The sequence below is a fragment of the Helicoverpa armigera genome, chromosome 8 (genome assembly GCF_030705265.1).
Source record: "Helicoverpa armigera isolate CAAS_96S chromosome 8, ASM3070526v1, whole genome shotgun sequence".
Classification (NCBI taxonomy): Eukaryota; Metazoa; Arthropoda; class Insecta; order Lepidoptera; family Noctuidae; genus Helicoverpa; species Helicoverpa armigera.
Window position 1 is genome coordinate 10007480 of NC_087127.1, and position 22024 is coordinate 10029503.

General features: G+C 35.5%; 1 protein-coding gene across 10 annotated transcripts in view; it reads left to right on the plus strand.

The window, feature by feature from the left end:
- The window catches only part of Pdm3 (pou domain motif 3), a 133213-nt gene that overhangs the window by 38139 nt on the left and 73050 nt on the right, over window positions 1–22024 (plus strand). For 7 of the 10 annotated variants that reach the window (XM_049838230.2, XM_049838235.2, XM_021328804.3 and 4 more), the window contains one exon: window positions 16343–16366. The exons of the other annotated variants lie outside the window; for them this stretch is intronic. In XM_049838230.2, coding sequence (XP_049694187.1) covers window positions 16343–16366 — 24 coding nt within the window. The remainder of the gene's footprint in view (window positions 1–16342; window positions 16367–22024) is intronic. 10 annotated transcript variants of the gene reach the window in all.

Here is a 22024-nt window from a genome sequence, read left to right on the forward strand (position 1 = left end):
CTAAGACTGCAATTTCAGTTTCAGTAGGTAGATACTTGCAAGTAAATAAAACAGACAGACGGGGTTACTTTCGCATTTACAATAGGCATTAGTAAGATTCCACGACACACAAGATAATTCACACAACTTTTACGAGCTTAATAACAGAAATCCAATTAACGAATAATGAATATTCAAAACAGTTTACGACAGCCACGCATCGATCAAATAATAGCACAATAGTATTAAGTTTATGTTATTACTTGGGCCTATGAGATCTGATGCAAAGCGCGCGTACATATGCAAGCGTACGTGCGCCAACCACTTAATAATGCGACGAGAAAAAAAATCCGCAATAAACATTTTTAAAGGGAGATGTCCCAACATTACAGACGAATTAAAATGCGAAATCACGTACATTACAACCAGTTTCGATACTTTTTTTTTCAATACACTTATAAATTCGAACAGCGGAACGCGTGGAGTGTCTCGAATGTGTTATTTTTTTTCTGTTTTTGTAATTGTTTTTTGATCATGTTTGCTGAAGTAACTGTTCAGGATATCGCGTATCGTATCATCGGGTTTTTAATTAAATTTGCTATAACGGTGTGTTGGTAAGTTCAATTAAATTATCAAGTAACATTTGGAAATCGTTTATTTGATATCGCGTGCTTCCATTTTTTTTCGTATGTAGGTATGTTTAATGTGTTTAGGCGGCTCTATGGCGTTCTGTCCCGTAATGTCGGCGGTCCACATTAAAATTAATGGAAACACTGCTTAATGGTCGGTTCTAATCGTGTATTTATTTACAATTTTCATTTTTATTGAATGTAGCGGATAAAAGAGATAGCGTTGCTTTTAAATTGTTGGTTTTAATTTTTAGTCGTGTATTTGTAAAGTATATTCAAAGATACACATATAATCAATGTAGCAACTATATCACATCGTATACCGATATAGTAAAACTAATCTTAAAGAGACTCCATCTAATTCCATATCAAACAGCTACCTAACATTTGATACAAACGGCATCTGTCAAAACAACTCCCAACATCCCGCAATTCTATTACATTCACAAAAGAGATAAATTACAAAGTCTATTAAACAAAAATAAAAGTGTTGCAATCATCAATTTATTCTGCTATAGGACATCTCCCATCGCACGCGGAGACTGGCCAGAAACAATGCACTTCACCTATCGCGCCCAACAAAGAACCTATTAACAATATGAGTAATGCACAACTTAGATCGAGTGGCTATCTGATATATGAAGCCCAGGTTGCAGACGGGCCGTTCAAATCGACGGTACAAACGCTGTAATTTCAGATTTTTTTGCCACTGGATTTGCAACTCTGTTACATGAGCAAAAAGGTCGTGTGAAACTAAATTTTAGTGTTGTTAAAAAATTAAAAACTAATCTCCGATTTACTTAATTGAAACCGTGAATCATAAACGTTCGTTAACAAAAATATCTGACAGCCGATTACTGATTAATAATTGTGTTTGAGTATTTAATTCGATTATTATTTCAATAAAAACGACTGTGAAATCGTTTTAGAACCAAATATTGTGTGAAATGTTTAATTTTATTTGGAGTTTTGAGTATCAAAAAAAACCTCGAATTCCTCGTTATGGTGAAAATTGTAAAACACCTGTAATAAGATCGTTAGAATAACATAAAATTTAATCATCTTCTTCATTAAAAAATACTTCGGTATTATAAATAATTACGTTACCTTGGCTATTTCGTTTATTTTTTACAATGTCAGCGTTTGAACGCGGCGTTTTCAAGCTCGTGTGTGCTACCCGCTCTCCACCCATCCTCTGAAAATGGAGCGACCGATAAAAAAGGTAACGAATTATAAAAAAGCGGAGGCGCACAATCGCGAGCGCGGACGTGTGGGCGGTGGGCGAAATGAAATGAAATAATGAAAAAAATGGGCAAAAAGCAGTACAAACATGCATTGTCCTCGCCACCACCCCCCCTTAATGAGTGGGTGCGGGGTAGGCGCCCCACCGTACGCGCAACGTGTGTCTGAAGTGGCTGATTATCACCTGATTCCATCTGCGTCAACTGTTGGCCGGCTAAATAGGTCGCGCAAACAACGACTTACATCTAACGTAGGTGTCTATGGTTTGTTTAGCCCGCGAAGTTTTTGCTACTTCGTGGTTAAGTTGTTAGCTTGAAAGCAACTTTTCTTTATAAAACTTCTGTTTTTATTTGAGTTGCTTTTGCAGTGAATAGATAAATTTTCGTTTTAGGTAATCATTTTCAATTGATTTCTTATACGGCACAATTCTTACCTGTATTTAAAGAACCATCACTGACTTACCTACAATAAAAGATGAGGCGTATATTCTTTACAATCATGAACTCTTTGTATTCCTCGCAATCATTTAATATTTCAGTTTCAGTATCTCAAAAGGAGTTATGGCATTAATTAAACAAAGAACAAGCAACATATCCTCTTATGATCGTACGTAGCTTAACAGCGCCCTACCCGAAGTTTTCTTTTCGCCCGATTGGTCTCACACGAAAAAATCCCAATTTTCGAACATATTAACCATCAAAAACAGCGTCCGAAATTAATTTGTTTATGCGAAACAAAGGTGGGTGCCGGGCGCATGCACCCGCGTCACCCACTCCCCGAAAAAAAAGGAAAAAATAGGAAAAAAGGGGGGAAAACGGGGTTCCCACACCCCTCCCGCGGCGCGATCGGCATCAGACTTCTTTTTTTAATCGCGTCGCATTCAGAATGGTCGTTTTTGGTAAGCACACACTGCGCATTGCCTATTTTCCAATTTAGATTGCTTTGTATTACCGGTTGAGCGATGCGCAATAGTTTTTGAGGCTCGTGACACGTGAGTGCAGGAAATTAAATTTCTGTGTAAAATAAAAACAAAGGGAAACCGGGGCTTGAGGGTACGAAACGCTTGACTCTGTAGCGACGATCACTTTGGTAAGAACTTATTTCCCTTCTTTTCGGGTCAAGTTTACCAGCCACATTTTCTCTCTCTTACTTTCACACGCATCTTTCTTCTTGAGTTTGCCTCAATCATACGTCTTTACGCATTTACCTGTTTTACTTCTGCTCATATAAAAAAAAAAAAACTTTTATTTCAAATAAAGTATGAAAAGAGGCTCTATGTATCTCTTAGTTCTAATGTCTATTGGTAAGATACCAAGTATTGCATCAATCTGACTTCCTGCGTTTATCTTTGCTTTCATACTTTTTGCTTGAGTCATTCTTATACGCAATTTTTTATTCATACGTATTTTAGACAATCTTAATTTCTTTTTTGATAAACGAAAGACACTGATCTTCCAAAATTCTTTCATTTTCTATGTCATCTTTTTATATATCTTCGTAATATCTAATACACTTTTGAATAGTTCAAAACTTTGAACACTAAATAAGAAAAAGTTAAGTAAATCTAAATACCTACATATAATTACAGACACATTTAACAGAAAATCATAAAATAATTTAGCAAGTTCCAGTTCGTTCACAAACTATCATTCACAGATCAATTATAACAGTATTAAAATTAAATATAATTAACGGCTTACCAGGCAACAGACTAATAATTCAGTATCAAAATTCCTTGATAATTAGCGCGGCAAAGCAATAAATATTGCCAAGACGATTATTAAGCGGGAGTACTAATCACTAGAAGTTTATAGTGACACCCTGCAGACTGGCGACTTGGACTAAATTATAGAGGATATTTTAATTGTAGAGGAAAAATTGTTTGAAGATCATTTTGTATATTATTAAGATGGTGGTGATTTTAGTTTTAAGATGGTCTTAAAGCAAGACAAAAAAATATAAGATTTTAATAAAATATTATAATTATGTTATTTTTGATCCACACAAGCTGTTTAAGTTTGAAGACTTGAAAAAAAGGGCTTTTGGAATGTCCTATGAAAAGTTACAACTAGTTACACTGTTTTAAAAAGTGATTCTAAAACAAAATGCGTAAGGACATAGTCACAAAACCAGTCCTAACTTCATATTCACCCTAGTGGCACCTCCACGCCTCAAGCAACGCCAGTTTTCTGCACCCTTCCATATAATTAAAATGCACACTTACTTTGTGTAATTAGAGAGTACAAAGAAATCGGTATAGATAGTTATCATAGAACAAAGTAGCATGAAGCTATTAATGATACGAAAGTGCCCTAAAGTGTGGGCTATTCAAATTATTAGGACGTGTAAGATTAGTAGATATGACACTTTTCTATTGAGATATTTAACTTAATTTATGAATAAAAACAAAGATTAAGAAAAGTGTCTAGAATGAGATGTGGCAGTAGTGCTTGCAAAAGGATATATCGATAAAATCGTAATAGTTGCTTTTTTTTAGGTTCTTTTTGGATTAATTGGTACTATAATATTTTTAATGCAGAATTATTTCCACCAAAAGCTCAGAAACTCTTTAGTGACTTGAGTGATTAGAAAAGTAGCACCCTAAACACCCAATGTCTCTGCTTTAAAGCAATGCCTGTAGTCTCTTTGTAACTTGCCAGCCTTTTGAGGAACATCTCATTGTCACTCTCAACTCTGTCTAGGCCTGTTTAGTGCTTAGCCAAAGGATGCAGCTAGAAATGATAGGCATTGCTTGGTTCAAGGCATAGATAGAATATCAACTAGCGCATTTAAGAAGTGTTTGCTTTGCGGTTAGACGAAAATAAGCAACTACATTTGAGCTCACTACTTTTTTAGTAGTGTTATAATACTCCCAGTTTGGCCCACCCACCCAACTAACTTTAGGGGTAATATTGAATGAATGCAAAGCAATGTAAAGCCATGTGTGCCAAAAAAAAAGGACATAAGTCCTAATAAACTTTTACATAATTAAGGCAACACTTAAAAACCTCAGTCTGCGAATACCCTGTATGAAACATTCTTAAAGGGCCGGATGGGTAAGTGTACGTTTACGAAGGATATAAATGTGTATCATTAATCAACGTAATTAGATCATTGCTGGGATCGTGTTGCCTCCCGACCGCTCCCGAGCAGCCCCGAAGCTCGCCGACAAACTATCTTGGATTTCTTTTTTCAATTAAATCAAGTTCGGGTGCTTATCTTTTGATTATGAGGATAATGAAGTCGAATTTTAAATGGGAGACGATTATTTTAAAGCGGAACTTTGAAGAGAATTGGTGAGAATTCAGTAGGTGTAATGTGTTTGCGTTGACAAAGCACAAAATACTTAGAAGGTGTGAATAATTCTGGATGTAGGTGATTTTGTAAGCGGGTTTTGCCAAGTCGAAGTGACACATTTAGTTGGTGACCCTTCAAAATAATATTATACGTAATAAAAACGATACATCGTAGAACCTTTATTAAATAAAAGTTGTTTCTTATACGCAAGCTAGTTAGCAGTTGCAGTAAAAAAACTTCACACATTAGTTTTTACCATTTTTCATCTCTTCGTGCAGAAGCTAAACATGGAAAAGAAATTGTCTATAATAATAAGACATTAATTACATCTTCAATCACTTAATAATTTCTTGCAACTATTTAATGAAGCAATTATTTGAGAGACGCAATAGAAAAACGGGACAGGTTTTTACACAAAACATGAGTTGAACTGTGTGAAAATGATATAGCATTGTTTTATTCAATAACTTTATCTGTTCCGTCGGAAAACTAATAAAATGCTTTATTTAAAACCACCACATTTTCATAAAACGAAGTTTCCCTGTTCATCACTGTTAAGTTTGTTTAGATGAGACCTTCATGTAGGAATAGTATATTTGCATGTTTTTACGAATAAAGTGCGTAATGGCATCCAGATAGAATTTCGGCCATAGTGGCTGGTTTAGAACCTAAGGAGATCAGTCAGGTGCGCAGTAGATACTTACATATAGTGTACGAGCGCTTGCGTAGACCCAGGTGCACTCTCTATTCCCTCGCTCTCATAGTCCAACGGGAAAGAAATCCAACACGACCGGAGAGTATTTTGTACCAAAGAAATACCAATATTTCCAACCCATGTCGAAGTCGAAAGCTATAGTGCACAAATAAATTATTCCCTTTCATAATTATGCTATCTTTGGCTTTCTCGATACAATAGCAAGTGAATTATTATTGTACTCGCGGCAATGTTAAGTAAAAGTCAGATAGATACATAATTACAACCCAGTAGAGAATTAGAGCTGCCTTAATTTCCGTGTCTTGCGTCATACCGTCTGTATTTGATACGGCAATTTCTCACTTAGTACATTGTTAGTTTAAATAATTACTAAACTAATTTTGCAAAAGAACAAAAGGACAAAAACTAATCATCGATGTTACGATTATCGACATGATCACATCACTAAACACAACTAGGCTAGACGCGAGTATTCGAATGCTTAATCGAAATAATTTTTCCGCGTTCCTAAGTAATTTTATGCGATCTAAAACCGCCGCATAATTGGAACACCTATGATTTATTATCAGTTAATTCTATGATAATCAGACTATGAATAATCTGCGCGGGAGCCGTATTCTGTTACCGTTTTAGTCAGTCGTTAATCGAGTTACGATTACCGATGATTACATATCGCTTGACATTCATGTTCTTTATAATGATCGCTCAATTGTTTATCGATAATATCCAATTTAAGAATGCGCGTTGACAGTAATTTTCAATCGATATTAATATTTTCATGAATGTTGATGCATCTTTATGTTGTCTCGTTATCGTAGAAATTAAAAACGATTATTGATTAAAATATGCATAACATACGCCACTGTAATGTAAAATTAAGACGGTACACTGCTAATGAATTGAATACCAACACATGGAGGGTTTGTTCCCACTAGTTCTACTGCTTAGTTCTACCGTAGAACTAATGGGAACTTTTTTTCCCACTAGTTCTACTATTTGAGGTGTAACAAAATAGTAGAACTAGTGGGAATTATGGTTTTTATTGGTATTCCCACTAGTTCCACTGAACATTGACAGTAGAACTAATGGGACATAATTTTGTTCTACTAGACAGAAGAAGTACAGTCGACGGCTGATAGTTGTGATTTTTTTCAGAGCTCAATATCGATAGCAGGCAGAATAACTTCGATTTTTTTCATGAATTTCAACAAAAATCAAATGTTTTTCTTTAGAAAAGTACTAGGACAGCAGAAATGTAGAGGAGCTAGTAAATCTTTTTTGTTCATCTAATTTTATAGGCACCTCTGTGGTGGTGTTTAAAAATCAGACATTGATAAAATAAACACGCTTTAAAAAGTTAGTTTAATGTGAGTGTTGTGTTGGAAGCTAACAGTCTTTTACAAAAAGTTAAACATCTGTTGAACACTCGTCTAAGTAAAGTGTGGCTACAAAAGGGACTTTAGTTCAACGTCATTATTTGTAAAAAAAATTGACAAGTGTTCAACAGATGTTTAATTTTTTTTTTGTATTTTTTTAAAGCGTGTTTTTAAACTATTATTTTTATTTGTTTTTTTTTTTGTCTTAATCATAGGGCTGCAATTCAAACAGTCAATCAGCAAGTATTTTTAAATAATTTCAATACTACATTAATTTTGTATAATTTAATGTAGTATTGAAAATGAATATCAATATCTGATTTTTAAACAACACCACAGAGGTGTTATAAAATTAGATGAACAAAAGGATTAACTAGCTCCTCTTTATTTCTGCTGCTCTAGTACTTTTATAAAGAAAAGCATTTGATATTTGCTGAAAGTTATCTAAAAAATCTAAGTTTTTCTGACTGCTATCGATTTTGAGCTCTGAAAAAAATCACAACTACAGATTACCGGACACGGCGAGATGTCACCCAGGCCGTTGACTGTACTTCTTCTGTCTAGTAGAACAAAATGTCCCATTAGTTCTACTGCCAATGTTCAGTGGAACTAGTGGGAATACCAATAAAAACCATAATTCCCACTAGTTCTACTATTTTGTTACATCTCATATAGTAGAACTAGTGGGAAAAAAAGTTCCCATTAGTTCTACGGTAGAACTAAGCAGTAGAACTAGTGGGAACAAACCACATGGAGCCTCTGTAAATTTGTTTGCGGTCTACGAGAGTAGTATAACGATAATAGCAAAACTACTGAATAGATTTTCACGCATTTTTCACCAATAGATAGAGTGATTCATAAGTAAGGTTTAAGTGTATGTTTTAAAGCCATACGAAGTCGGGCGGGCCGCTCGTTTAAATAAATTGCCAAAGCTTTCATCCTCTATTTATGCACGAAGGCATCTGAGGGCTAAGAGAAACTGCGGTGTCAAAACTTTAATAACTTCTAATGTTAGAGAAAGTCCCATATAAACATCATTAGAATATATGAAAACGTAACTGTCATTACGAACAATAGCTAACAAAGGAGGCAAGATTATTAAAAGGCTATTTAATTTATTGCTTGCATGTAGAAATACGTCAAATTGATTGTTTGGCCTATTCATATTGTTAACAACCTATAGCTTTGTCTAACAGTTTCATAATCGTCCTGAGGAGAATAACTGGATAGGCCCTGATAAATATGTAGTTACCTTATTAGTGTCACTGGGTTCCTAAACCAAGTTTTATCTTTAACGTATCATCCGTTTAACTTCTACACAGTCCAGATTTCACGTACCTACTAAATAATTATAATCACTATAAATATAAATGCTACAAAGATTATGACGTTTTACCACATCCGGGAATCGTAATACGAACCGGATTTAGATTCTCCATACTTGATTATTATCTGCCGGATCTGGTATCTGATCTCATTTATATCCGGATTATATTATTACTTAGTTGGCTTACCGTGTTAGAAGAGAAAATGGTTTTAACTCTTTGTAACCTCGAATTTAGTAACTTGAGTGCATTTTTTTTGTGAAGTAAATAAATCTTGATTTTTAGTATAATATACGAAGTTCAAAAAGCCTTAATAAATTAAATATGACGAGGATTTAAGTATTATTTTTTGGTCCACTGCCACTGCTTTTGGCTTAAAAATCAACTGTGTCTAACTATAGGCATTGTAGGTGCGTCGGCGACGGATATAGCATTTATTTGATCTAACTTATAAAAAAAATATATAGGATAAGACGATACCTACTTAATTACAGGTTAGAAGAAGCTGAATGAAATAAAGCCACGGGAAATTAATGCACCTATAATTTGTAATTAAATTACGAATACCAAATAAATAATATGAGCAATAAAATATTATTATCAAAGGTATCTACAATGATATTGTTACTATCTGTAGCGGAAGCTATAACTCATTAACTTACAAAGAGACTCACACGGCGGTTATCTAAATTATATACTGATCATACGTACTTTTATATATTGCGTGTTATGACATCATAATTAGAGACTACCTACTAAAATGATTTAGTTCACTATGAAGTTAGATGTTCGTACATTTACCTGGTAGCGATGGTATAAACTTAAGAAGTCTGTCCCTTGGATTTTTATACACATTTGTACCAAAGCAAGCAGGCTCATAGTTTTTGCGAGTGTGGCATTGATAAGGGCTAAGATTCCGCAGTTTTAATAGGTCTGTATAGCATGTAATTCCTTCAGTAAATTGGTAAAAACTTCGAAATAAAATAAATACATTCTTTGTTGAACTTATTTACACAATTCTCCTCCTGAAAGCTTTAAACCTATAAGTAGCTTTATACTCATCTATATACCAATTTTAAACCTATGAGTAGCCTGAACATTCTTAGTTGCAGTAACTAAAAGAAGCTTACGTTGAATACCGTTGCAAGTGCAACCAAAATTACTTCCACATTACTTTTGACTTGCGATTAAGCTAACTTTTAAACATCTAACCAAGCGTTAGTTTCTCCATAAAAAGACCGTTGTTGTCTTAAATATTATGCGTAGAATACTTAAATATCAGCTGGTAAACACATCGGTACATAATACTACCTCGGGGCAGCGTGTATCGGGAGCGGATTGTAATAAGTCGCCATAATTTATGTTACATGCAATTAAAGTAAGATTGTTGCGCGGACCGGGGAGTAGACCGGGAGCTGGGGTCTTGTTTTTGAGAAATAGTTTATTACTATTTGTGGTAATAAACCAGTTAATCTTAGGTTTTGGTATGGCATTTGTACCTGTAATGGTTACTTAAGCCGTTCCTTAGTGCAAAATTTCTATGAGAATCTGTCACTAAGGAGTGACTTAAGTAATCATTAAATGTCTCTAAGTGTGGGGGTAAGTCGTATTTCTTGTCGTTACGAAAAACATGCAAAAACCGCGCATTTATAATGATAAATGAACTAAAAGGTGTTTTATTGTGACACATCTCTTTCACATCGATTTAATTAAGAAAAAGACAAAGTAACTTTTAAATAAACCATTTCAATATCTAATTCCTTTTAACAAACAAACAACAATCATTAACAAAATCGATAAGTTTAACACTACTTTACCAACAACAACCATACTTCAATATTTCAACGCAATAAATTCACATCCCGGCTCCTTGCCTATAATTGCGGTTCTGTTACTAGGTTTCCTGTCACTAAATGAGATTAAATGCACCACAGAATGTTTCTCAATAGCATAAGAACATTTAATGAAGCCAGCTCGTTTTATGGCCGCATTAAGGACAAAATACATTTGTATGATAGTCCACTTTGCTGCGCTTGAGTTTATTGCCGACAAATCTTTGGTCACCTGGTTAATCTTTCTTATGTCATAGTGTACTTGTAGAAGTACAGTTTAGTTCATAATTCTTATTTGTTTGGAATCAAAGTATATTCTTGTGGCTTCTCTAAAGCAAACAGCTCTTGGGATTGATATATATTGCCTTTGCAATCTGAAAAGCATCTTTTTTTACGGATGAAAACTCAAATGACTTTTCTCGCTGTGGGCGGAGCTTAAATATCATGTTTTCTGGGTGACTGAAATTAATCCATAGTTCTTCAGCGTATTTCTTTATATTTGAGGATATCGGTCTTCTACGAAAAATGCCTGTTTCTTATCGCCTTTTATACCTTGGAGCGTGTTCCGATTTCTCGACCAAGTATTACTAGACCTTAAAACGTATCAATAATGATTATTATATGTAATGATTTTATTTATCGTGCCAATTACTTCCTTGTTATGCAAATGTACATAAATGTCGGTAGTTACATAAAATAATAAAGGTAGTACAAATGTGGTTTAATAACTTGCACGGTATGTTAAGTTTACTTCATTACTTGTTAGGTAATTATTGCAGGCTGATATTTTATTTATAAGAGTTATTAAAATGTAATGATTAGAAGAGTTACGAGTGTTTTATGACGACAGGAGATAGTTACTGATTGGAGTACACTATGTTGAGCAAAAAGGCAGAATAAAAATATTACTTTTTTGCTGAAATAATAAAGAAACTACCGCTCAAGCGTCTATGAGTACCATAAAATGGTTGTCCGCCCATTGGTATAATAAAATTCAAGCCACATGGACGAGTTAATTTTAAGTACATCTAATTTATGAAATACTATTTGGCGTAGGTATATTCCTTAAAATTACATTTTAGTTGATGAAATACTTTAACCAAAACACAATGTACTTTAACTCTAGAAGTACCTATTAATACAACAAGACACTTCCTAACTACCTTAGCGGGAGTTCATTAATGTATCAGAATAAGATAAATGGTTGTAAACCGCTTTGGTTTTGTTTCCTTAATCACATGCAAATATTTCCAAATAAAATTATCACTTGCAATTTAATCTAATTATGCCTAAAGTAGAATGTAATCTCATTTAACGACAATCAGGTTTTCTTCTATCTCTTTCACTCTGAAGCTAAGTTAGTAAGTGCGAAAGAGATGGGAGTTCTGTATGTGTGCTTGCGCATAAAACTGTGTAGCCTACATAAATTGTTTGAGGCGTAAAACAGCTACTGTTTCGCGCGATATTACGATATGAAGAGCGGTTTTCATGAGTTTGTTTACACATATTGTTTAAACTTTAAAACATGAGTAGTTAGAGGTACCTTTACTTTGCAGTTAAGACAGTCGGTTGGAAATATACCAACGACTTTCATACTGATCAACATGGTAAGAACAGAGGTACATAGGTAATTCGCTCATTAACTGTACCGGAGGTTCCATTTTATCAGACTGATGGACAAAAGCAATTGATTACCGAGGAAGGGACAGCCCTGAAAACATTTGCAACAGAAACAAAAGACCATCTATAAAATTGTTCTATGTAAAATTATAGGTCTTGAGCTTAACATTAGTACATAAATATTGCCAAACAAAATACAGTGTAAAGGATAGGTGTAACTTGCGTCACGCAAGTCCAAACACAACTTAAAGACATCCGATACAGCTTTCAACAGAGATCCTCAAACACTTTGAAAGTAATAAGTAATCGGAACAAGATTAGCGTGTTGTCGCTACGTAAGGCGACCAGTAGCCGGGGTCCGGTAGCACTGCGCCTACGCCGCGCGCCCGCGTCTCCCGCGATCGCCGATTCTAATCAATATGCTAAGTGCCGATACGGCATCGCGTGCAACCGCGAAATACTCGCTCTTTGTTTAATTAACCACTCGATTAATGTTACATTACGCGGATATCTCATTGCCACAGTTATAAACTAGTCCCTTTTTCTGTAACGTATCGTAAAAATGTAGATCGAGATTATTTATAAGATCTAGGTTGTGTGAACTTGTTTGTTGGTTCGTGATATCCATTCGCTTGATATGGATATCAATTTTGATACGAGTTGCGGGTTGGATCTCGTTTGCATATGCTAAAGAAAAATAATTAATTTAATGGAAGCTACTACTTTTTAATCCTATATGTTTATGGTTATCGCAGTAATACTTCAATTGAATGCTAAAACGATTTCCAAGAAACTGCATCGTATATTCGTTTAAACTAAAACAATCAAACCAGAAAGCGCGAACTGTTCTCAAGCAAACAACAAATATAAATCACAATTAAAAGTAAAAACAGATGAATATTTTACTTCATTAGCCACTCAAGATTAATGCTTAAAGAAAATAAAGGCGCTCCAATCAAGGATCCAAAATTTCCGTTTATTCTTTTTGACTGGCCCATATCAGAGGAGAACACTTATGGATGCAATTTTATTAATTAATTTCGAGATGCATTTATCTTCCTCGCATGATGCAAGCGTTTAATAAGGCCGAGGTACCATTATGGGGATTGCGTTTGAGGGAAGTTGGGGTGATTCGGGAACTGCCTGACTTGGTGATAATTCATCGCGCGGGAAATTAGGAGCGTTCTGTTTTTTTTGCAACACCTCTCGGGTGCGCTGAAATTTGTCCGTGCGAAGTTTTAATATTAATATCCTTCGGTTGTGAATGGAAGTGGATGTGTTTCCGGACAATTTATGTGAAGTAGAAAGAGTTAAAATTTTATAATATTAGGTAAGTAGCCAACCAAATAAAAAAAAATTACGTTGGTATCCTTAAGAATTACTTAATGTAGATTTACTTTTTTTGCTGAAATACCTATTTCTATTATTCAATAATATGCTAAATATTTAATTAAAACCCCAAAAAACCTAACGAAAGTAATCGATTACCTAATTATTCAACAAAAATCGAAAAACCCAACCAAAAAAAAAAGAGATCAATCAATTAATTAATTCAGCCGAAGAAACTAATTTACAAACAGATTGAGTTCTAAATATGATACTGGCAACAATAAACAGACTCGTCGATTTACACAATATTAGGATTTTAAAGCCGGGTCCACACGAGCCGGGCCTCCCCTAATTTGAATAATAATCTCGCTATCAATCTGTTTGCTTGCTCCTTGATTATTAAAACAAGACCTCATTTGGATTATGCGTCCAACATTAAGTTAATTTTGTATCTTGTTTATTTCTCCGACTAGTTATGTAAGTTATAGATAGCCGTTCAGCAATTATCGGCTGTTATTAAAGCTAATGCAAGAACGAAATATTCGTAAGTGCTTTGATATTTTACTGGTGCACAGTGGCTTGAATTGACATGTTTTAGTAGTTATAAATCGGTGTTAAGTGTTTTTAGTAGTCGTTTCTTGAAATGACTTATTTAAATATATAATGTAAACAGTTTATTCCCTGAACAACACTTCACTTAAGTTAGACACAATAGTTCCTTAAATGCTGTCACCACGTCTTCTTACTTTGCTACCTCCAAAACTAGAAAAGAAACTAATTTCAAAATCATTTCAAGATCATCAAATAAAACCGTCCTCGAGCAGATATCTCGCTACAGATTTATTCACGGACAGTTAAAACTTAGCTTATTACCTTTTGCTTTACAAAAAGGCGAGCAAAAGGCTTGTAATTATGCAGTCTGTTGCCTCCACATACAGTAGTATAACTCCGGCCAGTTTACGACTGACAACTAAGATAAACTGTCGATAAACGATGTTCCTTTGCGTTCACACGTCACTATTTTGAACGTTATACTTCCTTATATTTTCATGCGAAAGTATGTCTGTTTTTCCACGAAATTAACAGTGTGTGCTAATTAGATTTGATGATAAGTTATTCGAGATAGACGGAATTCCAATTACATTTTGATTTTAATATCAAATAACAAGGAACGAAACGAAAAAACCACAAAAGTCAATCCCAAAAAATACAAAGTAATTTCCCATTTTAATTGTAAACTCAATTCGTTAGAATAAACGCGTAGGTACTAACTAACCCGAAAAGTTGTCCAAAGTATATAAAAACGTTAAAAGGGTTGAAAGATAAAGTCGTAACAATAGAGCCAATCACAAAAATATTAAAAACCGTTGAACAGAAGAAAACTTTGTAATTTTGTACTGCAGATTAGAATTTTTAAACACTGTGCAATTATTAGAATGATTAAAGTTGAGTTTTGTGTAATGAAAAGAGTTTTTTCTAACTAATCCATGGATCATAATAAGTTGCTTAACAATTGAAAGTCGAGGTTTTCATTTCAGGCATCATTTTCACAGCTTTTTCTCAACAATATTGAGAATACAAATACAAATATGTGTGTACTACAAATACAAAAACCTTTCAAGAATTTATCATTTTCATTTTTAGATAATTAATTATTACTCCATTCTGACACCGTGATTCTAAACTTAGTCCAACTACTGATTTCCGAAGTTCAGATTTGGTTAAGTGCATGAAAATAGCCTTCAAGAGTGGCTAAAGTTAGATTATATAGGTCCTGCAAAATATATTGGGTTTCAGACCCATGATATGTAGTCGTAAATACTTTAAAATAGTTGTAATGATGATATTCTTAGGTAACACGAAAGAGTTTGTTAGTCTGTAATATTGCAAAACTCTTTTTTTTAGATATAAATCTTTACCATTTAACATAGTATTTTTATGTGTTAAAAATTAATATGCAATTTTTAGATATTGTAGCCTTTGTTTAACTTTTTTTAGGAACTCTTTTCTTTCTTTGCAGGCTCAGATTTTAAGAAGATTACATACTTTTTTTGCAATCACTACTAACTTCCTACACATATTAGCAGAAACAGAATTACGAGTATAGACGGTTCTAATAGAATCTGCTGTCGCTATCAATTCTTGAAGTAGAAAACATTATGTATTCAATTCTACATCGCTTATATACATATGTTAAACCTTTACTTTACGATCTTGAATTGAGTTTATTTTAATAAAAATATATGTGAAGTTGAAGATAGTGACAACTAGTAACTTTTCTGAAAAAGCCTAGAAAATATTCATTTGGTACGATTTTCATTTTATCGTATTGTATTGTAGTATCTTAAGATGAATTGCTATTTGTCTTTTAACTAAATGATCAACCATGTCTATTTTCTTCCTCGTAAGATCTTCGCGTAACTTTCGTAAATACTGCTATTCAGACTATCTTTCTTAAAAACTAAGTCCACTTCAAAATTTTAAAAATCATCTCAAACTCCATCCACGATTAACCCAAGTTCACACTTGCGAACCGTACGCCGACGTATAATATCGAGTATATAAATACTGCTTTCTTCATTCCCGACGGTATTAACATACTTATTAATTGCTGCCTCCCGGGTATACTGGTAGCCTTATAATATTTCTCCAATGGTTTACGAGTTGAAGCTCCGCCCAATGCGTTGGACTTGCAGACATTTAATGCGTTGCCATCGTCGTCAGACAAATGAGTATGCTGATTAAACTCGTGTGCGCTATTCTTTATTTTATTTTGCTTTGGTATTGCCTACTTATTTTAGTTTCTAGGTAGTTATAATGTTTATGGGATGGGGTTTTGTCTTTTTTTTTGGTTGATTGACTTTGTTGTTGCAGGAGTATTATTAACATATTGGTATCACCATTTTCTTGACCAAGTATTAAGTTTTCTAAGATGAATTATTTCAAAATGTAATGAAATAAACAAAATAACTAATTGCAATTCGTCTTTTGTTTCCAGGTAAAGTCCCATTCGACATCAGCAGTAAGTTAACACGTCAAACATATTCATACATTAAGACAACACAAACAAACTATTGAGCGTTACATGACTCACACAAGCGCGTCTCCAATCAAGGCAAGTCGCATTTCGAAAGCAAATTATCAACCTAGAAGGGGGCAAGGGGGGGAGGTATAATTAAAATCCGTTGATTAATATGTAAATGTAATAAGATTACCCTCCCCTGAATAATTTAAATGGAAGCCCGGGAGATGAGTTATATAGCGCGGACTCTCATTATACTGTAGTTGTATCGGTCACTATAATGTATGTTGCCGTCCCGTTTGATAAATGCTGTCTGTAGGTGCGAGTCGGTCGAGTTTCGCTCGTGTGTCCGCTGCCTTGCTTCTCGGTCATTGTTTCGAGCTAGACTGGCAAATGAAGAAAAATTGATTCATCGATTCACGTCATTAACTTTTGGCCTTTCGTTCATTAAATATAGAGAAATTTAAGGTTTTCCATAATTGTCTTGTATTAGAAAGGCCACAAAGGCATGTGATGGTTCTATCAAAAATATAAAAAGTGGATAAGAGACTTCATTCCTCAAGGTGATTTTAAGTTGCTCTCGGATGAGACTAAACACTATCATCTCTTTTCGGGACACATTAAGATGTGTTATAAGCAACCACTCGTTCTACTCGTGAGATCCAGATCAACAATTAATTTACTTAAACTTAAACTTCGCAAAACTGAATAATCTAATACAACTGCATGTAACAGTACATAATCAGTTTACCACCGACCTCGCATCGCCAAAACGGCCATGTTTCCGCCATCTTTATTAAGAACGCATGGCCACCCGCCTCCTGGCGTTGGTCAACAGCCAGCAAGGCGTTAAAGGCATCAGCTACACCACCCACCAGGAACGATAGACCCCCCCACCCTCCCTCACAGTCAACTGTTACTACGAACTCCGGGGCGGTGAGACGGTGGAGATCGGCCAACTTAGACTGGTCCTAGGTGCTTGGCTCACTTGTCTAATGGCTTTGATTAAACTGCCAGTTTATTTGACGGTACGATGCGTGCGTGCGACCACGTATGAATTTATGTTTAGACGACGTCCGAATATGGAATTATGATCGAAGATTCGGCTTCGTTTCGTGTTGTCTGCCTGTTTTGGGAGATTTCTTGGGCGAGAGGTTTAAGTTGGTCTAGCAAAACTGTTATAAATTTGGCAGACCCATGCAAAACAGTAGACAGAACAATGGTTATGTATCGTAACTCGTAGTGTTCTGATCACCCCTCCAACATGAATTTTTACTATACAATTTTCTTGTCAGCACTTCATGCACCTGTTTGGTGTAATGCATTAATAACGTGACATTTTTTGTGTCCATGAATTAAAGAAAAAACTTACCTAGGTACTAATTATAATCAAACCTACAACATTATATTGTCACTCTCCGCGGTTCCATCATTTCCGAAGAAACTTTTTCCCGCACCAGGTTGGGCCTGATAAAAAATAGCAAATAGCTTGCATAGGCAAGGACATACATAATACAAGCTGTTGATTTGCATCCGTGCCATAGTCAAGGAGGTTAAAATTAAATACGTAAATAATCGATTTGAATTACGGTAGGTGGGAAAAAGCTAATATGCGCTGCTTTTTTTGATGTTGTAATTTCATGGTATTTCAGAATTTAGCCCACGGTTAAACACAAATCATAACAGAATTCCCCCGCGGCCACAGTGTGTGCGTGATGGCAGCTATGTGTGCGTAGACAGAGAAAACTAATGTCTACGTGTGTGCGTGAGTGTCGATGCGTGAGTGTCTTATCTACGACATGACAGCGCGAGCGCGCGAGCGAGCGAGACCGAGTGATACGCGATAGCAATCATTTTACCTAAAGTTTCGAAAATCACCTTCATTATTGTCATTAACTTCACTTCGTTTTACTTTACTTACTAATTTTTGAGCATAAATTTAACACAGATATCTTATTAACTACAGTAATAAGCAATACTAGTGCGCGAAAGAAAGTTCACTAACATGTTAACAGCTGATTGATAAAATGTTCGTTTTGCTTTATCTTTCAGCATAAAGTTTTCGCAGTGATTTAGTTTTTATTTTTGAATTAAATTGGTTAATAATTAGAAATTTTGCTTCCTTCTTAACGGTCTTAGGACCTTGGAACACGGAAATCTTATTAATGACGTAATACTAGTGCGGAAAGTTCACTGACCTGTTAACAGCTGATTGATAACATTTTCGGTTTGCTTTAACATTCAGCGTAAAGATTTCGTAGTAATTTTGTTTTTACTTTTCGATTAAATTGGTGAAAGATGTGTTAGTTAAGTGTAGGCACGAGGTGATTCTTTCGGCTCGTAGGTATTATTGGCGTGGTTAAGAAATCAACTTATTTACACTAATAAAATTGATTAAGCTGACTACGTATTTACAAAATGTACAAATAAATAAATTACCTAGTTTAGTTACCCGGAGGTACTGTTCAAAGCTGTCACCTTCACACTCTTGGCACAATCGAGCACGACGAAGTAGCTGGTTGTCCTTCAGCTAACATAACACTATCACTTCGTTTTTAATGTGTCGAAAGCACTAAGTTAACGGTCCTAGCACATAAGTCTGTCACATGACCAGCATGACCCTCCGTGATGAGGGTTCCCGGTCGGTAAACATTTCCCGGAACATAGGTATGTACGGCTGTCATTGCACATCCTTGGCAGTCGTAACGGGTAGTCAGAAGCCAGTAAGTCTGACACCAGTCTAACCAAGGGGTATCGGGTTGCATGGGTTGAGGAGGTCAGATAGGCAGTCGTTTCTTGTAAAGCACTGGTACTCAGCTGAATCCGGTTAGACTGGAAGCCGACCCCAACATGATTGGGAAAAGGCTCGGAGGATGGATGGCTGTTAGTACACTGTTGTCACTGATGGCATACAGGCGGACCATCGCCACCAACTCGTGTTCGTGTAGTTTTCCGTCATCTCGCACTTTGTACCTACACGTCGCGGAATTCAAAGCGCACGTACGCAGCAGCGGCGGCGACATCAAACACACTGCTTGCCGTCGGCGCTTGTTTGTTCCGGCTTCAAGGGCACGCGGGGAGCGGCGAGGCGAGTGTGTGGGAGTACTCGCACCGTGATTGGGTGAATTTGGGTAGGCTGGATGATCTACGATTTTTATTGAACGATCGTTGCGTATGCTTTGTGCATGTATCGTTTGCGTTTGTGTGAGTGCGCAGCGCGGTAGTAAGGCTAGTAACACACGCGCCGAATTAAAGTACGGCTGGGTTACACTGACGGATATACGTAAATAAGAAAAAAACATGAAAAAATTACCTACCCATTTTTTCGTTGATTTGGGTCGAGAATCATTAGCATATTTACGTCCTTGACTATGGCACGGATGCAAATCAACAGCTTGTATATTGAGAGAATGACAAATAGAGTTATTTTCGCATTTATACTATTAGTAACGAGATTTATCTAAGGAAAATTCTAATAACCAAAGTATAGAAACAGTAAACTAATATCTACTTAGATTGCACCTAAAATCACTATTGCTTTACACATAATCGTAGCTCGGTTTAGTTCAAAGTCCTGCTATGGCCCAACAAATTATATCAATAATCCTGCCTATGGCCGTCTAAATGTAGGCTTTAGGCATTTAGGTAATGCCTAGCTGGTTCGTTTGAAGAACTTCTTGTTGCTAACTGTTGGGTTCCTGTGGAATTTCATCGTCTAGTGTGTTAAATATATCATTGTACCTACTGTATCATTTCCCGTCACTAAAATCTGATAGAATTTTATTCTTATCTATAGTTTTAATTGTAAATCGTATATATGGTCTAATTAATCTATGGTAGACATTATTTTGAGTTTCGGCGTTGCCCATGTCTATTAGATAATATAGATTACATCAATACATGTCATATCTATCTGGAAGTTAGCTATCAGCCAGTAAAGACAGTAACATAATGGTGTATGCCAAATTTTATTTATTGTGTTTTACTTAAGGTATCTTGAAAAAGAATGCTTCTTCAGATATTATTGCACACGTCATTTTTGAGATCTATTTTTTACGTTTGGTAATGGAGAAAGCTATAGACATATACACAACAAAGCTATATACACAACTTTACATCCAGTTACGCGAATAAAGCGCTTATTCAACACTTTCCTTTTTGTTATTCATATCTATCAAACACTTTCCAAAAAAACAATCTACGATCAAATCCGATCACAACACAAAAACGGAACAATCTCAAGAAACATCTGTAGCACAACAAAGCAATTATTATTGGTAGCGTCCGTCCGTCAACAATAGTGTTCTGGCGAGCCAGGCCTCTCAATAATTAGGATAGTGCATCTCCGTTTACCGAATGAGAATAAAGCCTACCCTTTATGTTAGTGTGAGAGAAGACTCCCGTGCATGTGTGCGTTGCATCTTGATTCTCCGTATTTATGTGTGCAGTATTGTGGGGGCACGTCGTCCCTCGCATGCCACTCTGCGATAGTAATGTCGTATATTTCGGTGGTGCGTACACTAGCTTGTCTTATTATGTTTTGGCTGGACAGGCTGACGGCTAAACTGATATACGCGATTCACTACCCTATTACAAACTGCTTAGATTTGAAATTATCTTAATTATAATAAGGTACTGAGTAACTTTAAACAGCGGTTGTTCAAAAACAGAAATGTAATACTAAATATCAGTTCTAAAAACAAATTAAGAGTATTCCCTCTCATTTTTGCCGGTCGAACATTTTGTAATCAGAAATCCTTTAGAGACTTCAATTTTTTATTGAAATTGGCGTCTCGTTAATTAAAACCAAATCGAATTAATTACAGAGAGAAAATTATTCCACCCCTTCCACCGACCTTAAAAACGTAAGACGACTAGGGTGAATGTACACAAAATCGGTACATACATATTGTTGGAAACACCGCATGCCATAAACTAATATTCGCTCGGACACTACTTGGAGTTATTGGACAATGTAAATGAACGCTATCTCCTATAATGCCTGCCTTATTTCCCCCTCAGCCAGGCCAGTGCCCGGGGCGACCCCTCGGGGGGAGGCTCCACCCCGACCGATGTCTCATCAGTAAGGATTGAACCCTTTAATGTATTCACCGTAACTTCGGGATGAGTCTTGTATTAGTGTTATAATGAGACGTGGCCCTAAGGAATTATGGCTATACTTGTGGATCTCTGGGGTCGGGATTAACCCCAACCTAGTTTCAATTTCTATATATGAGAGGTTTCGTGGGATGGGGTCGATAATATCATATCTCAATGTTTTAAATCTGATAGCGGCTATTGTTTTGATTTTATGGACAAATTGTTACGGTTCTTAGCTTGCTTACTTGACTTGTATAGGTTTTAGTCAGTTTGAACTAAAAATACTATATAAAACGTGTTGTCTAGTTGCTATGGCTAGGATACTAATATTACTTGTATAACAGTTCAAATTATATTAAGAAACAAATCTTGAAGCACTTTAAAGAGTGCTCTCTATTAAAAACTTCTTTGATTATAGTCCATTACGGAGTTAGAGTTCAAAATTGTACTTTAATCATTCGCCAATAACCGAAACGGTTTCGTTAAAAATGTTATTTACTGAAGCTCCTTGAGTCGCCAACAGATCGATAATGCTGCCAATTAGCCGGTACCAATTTT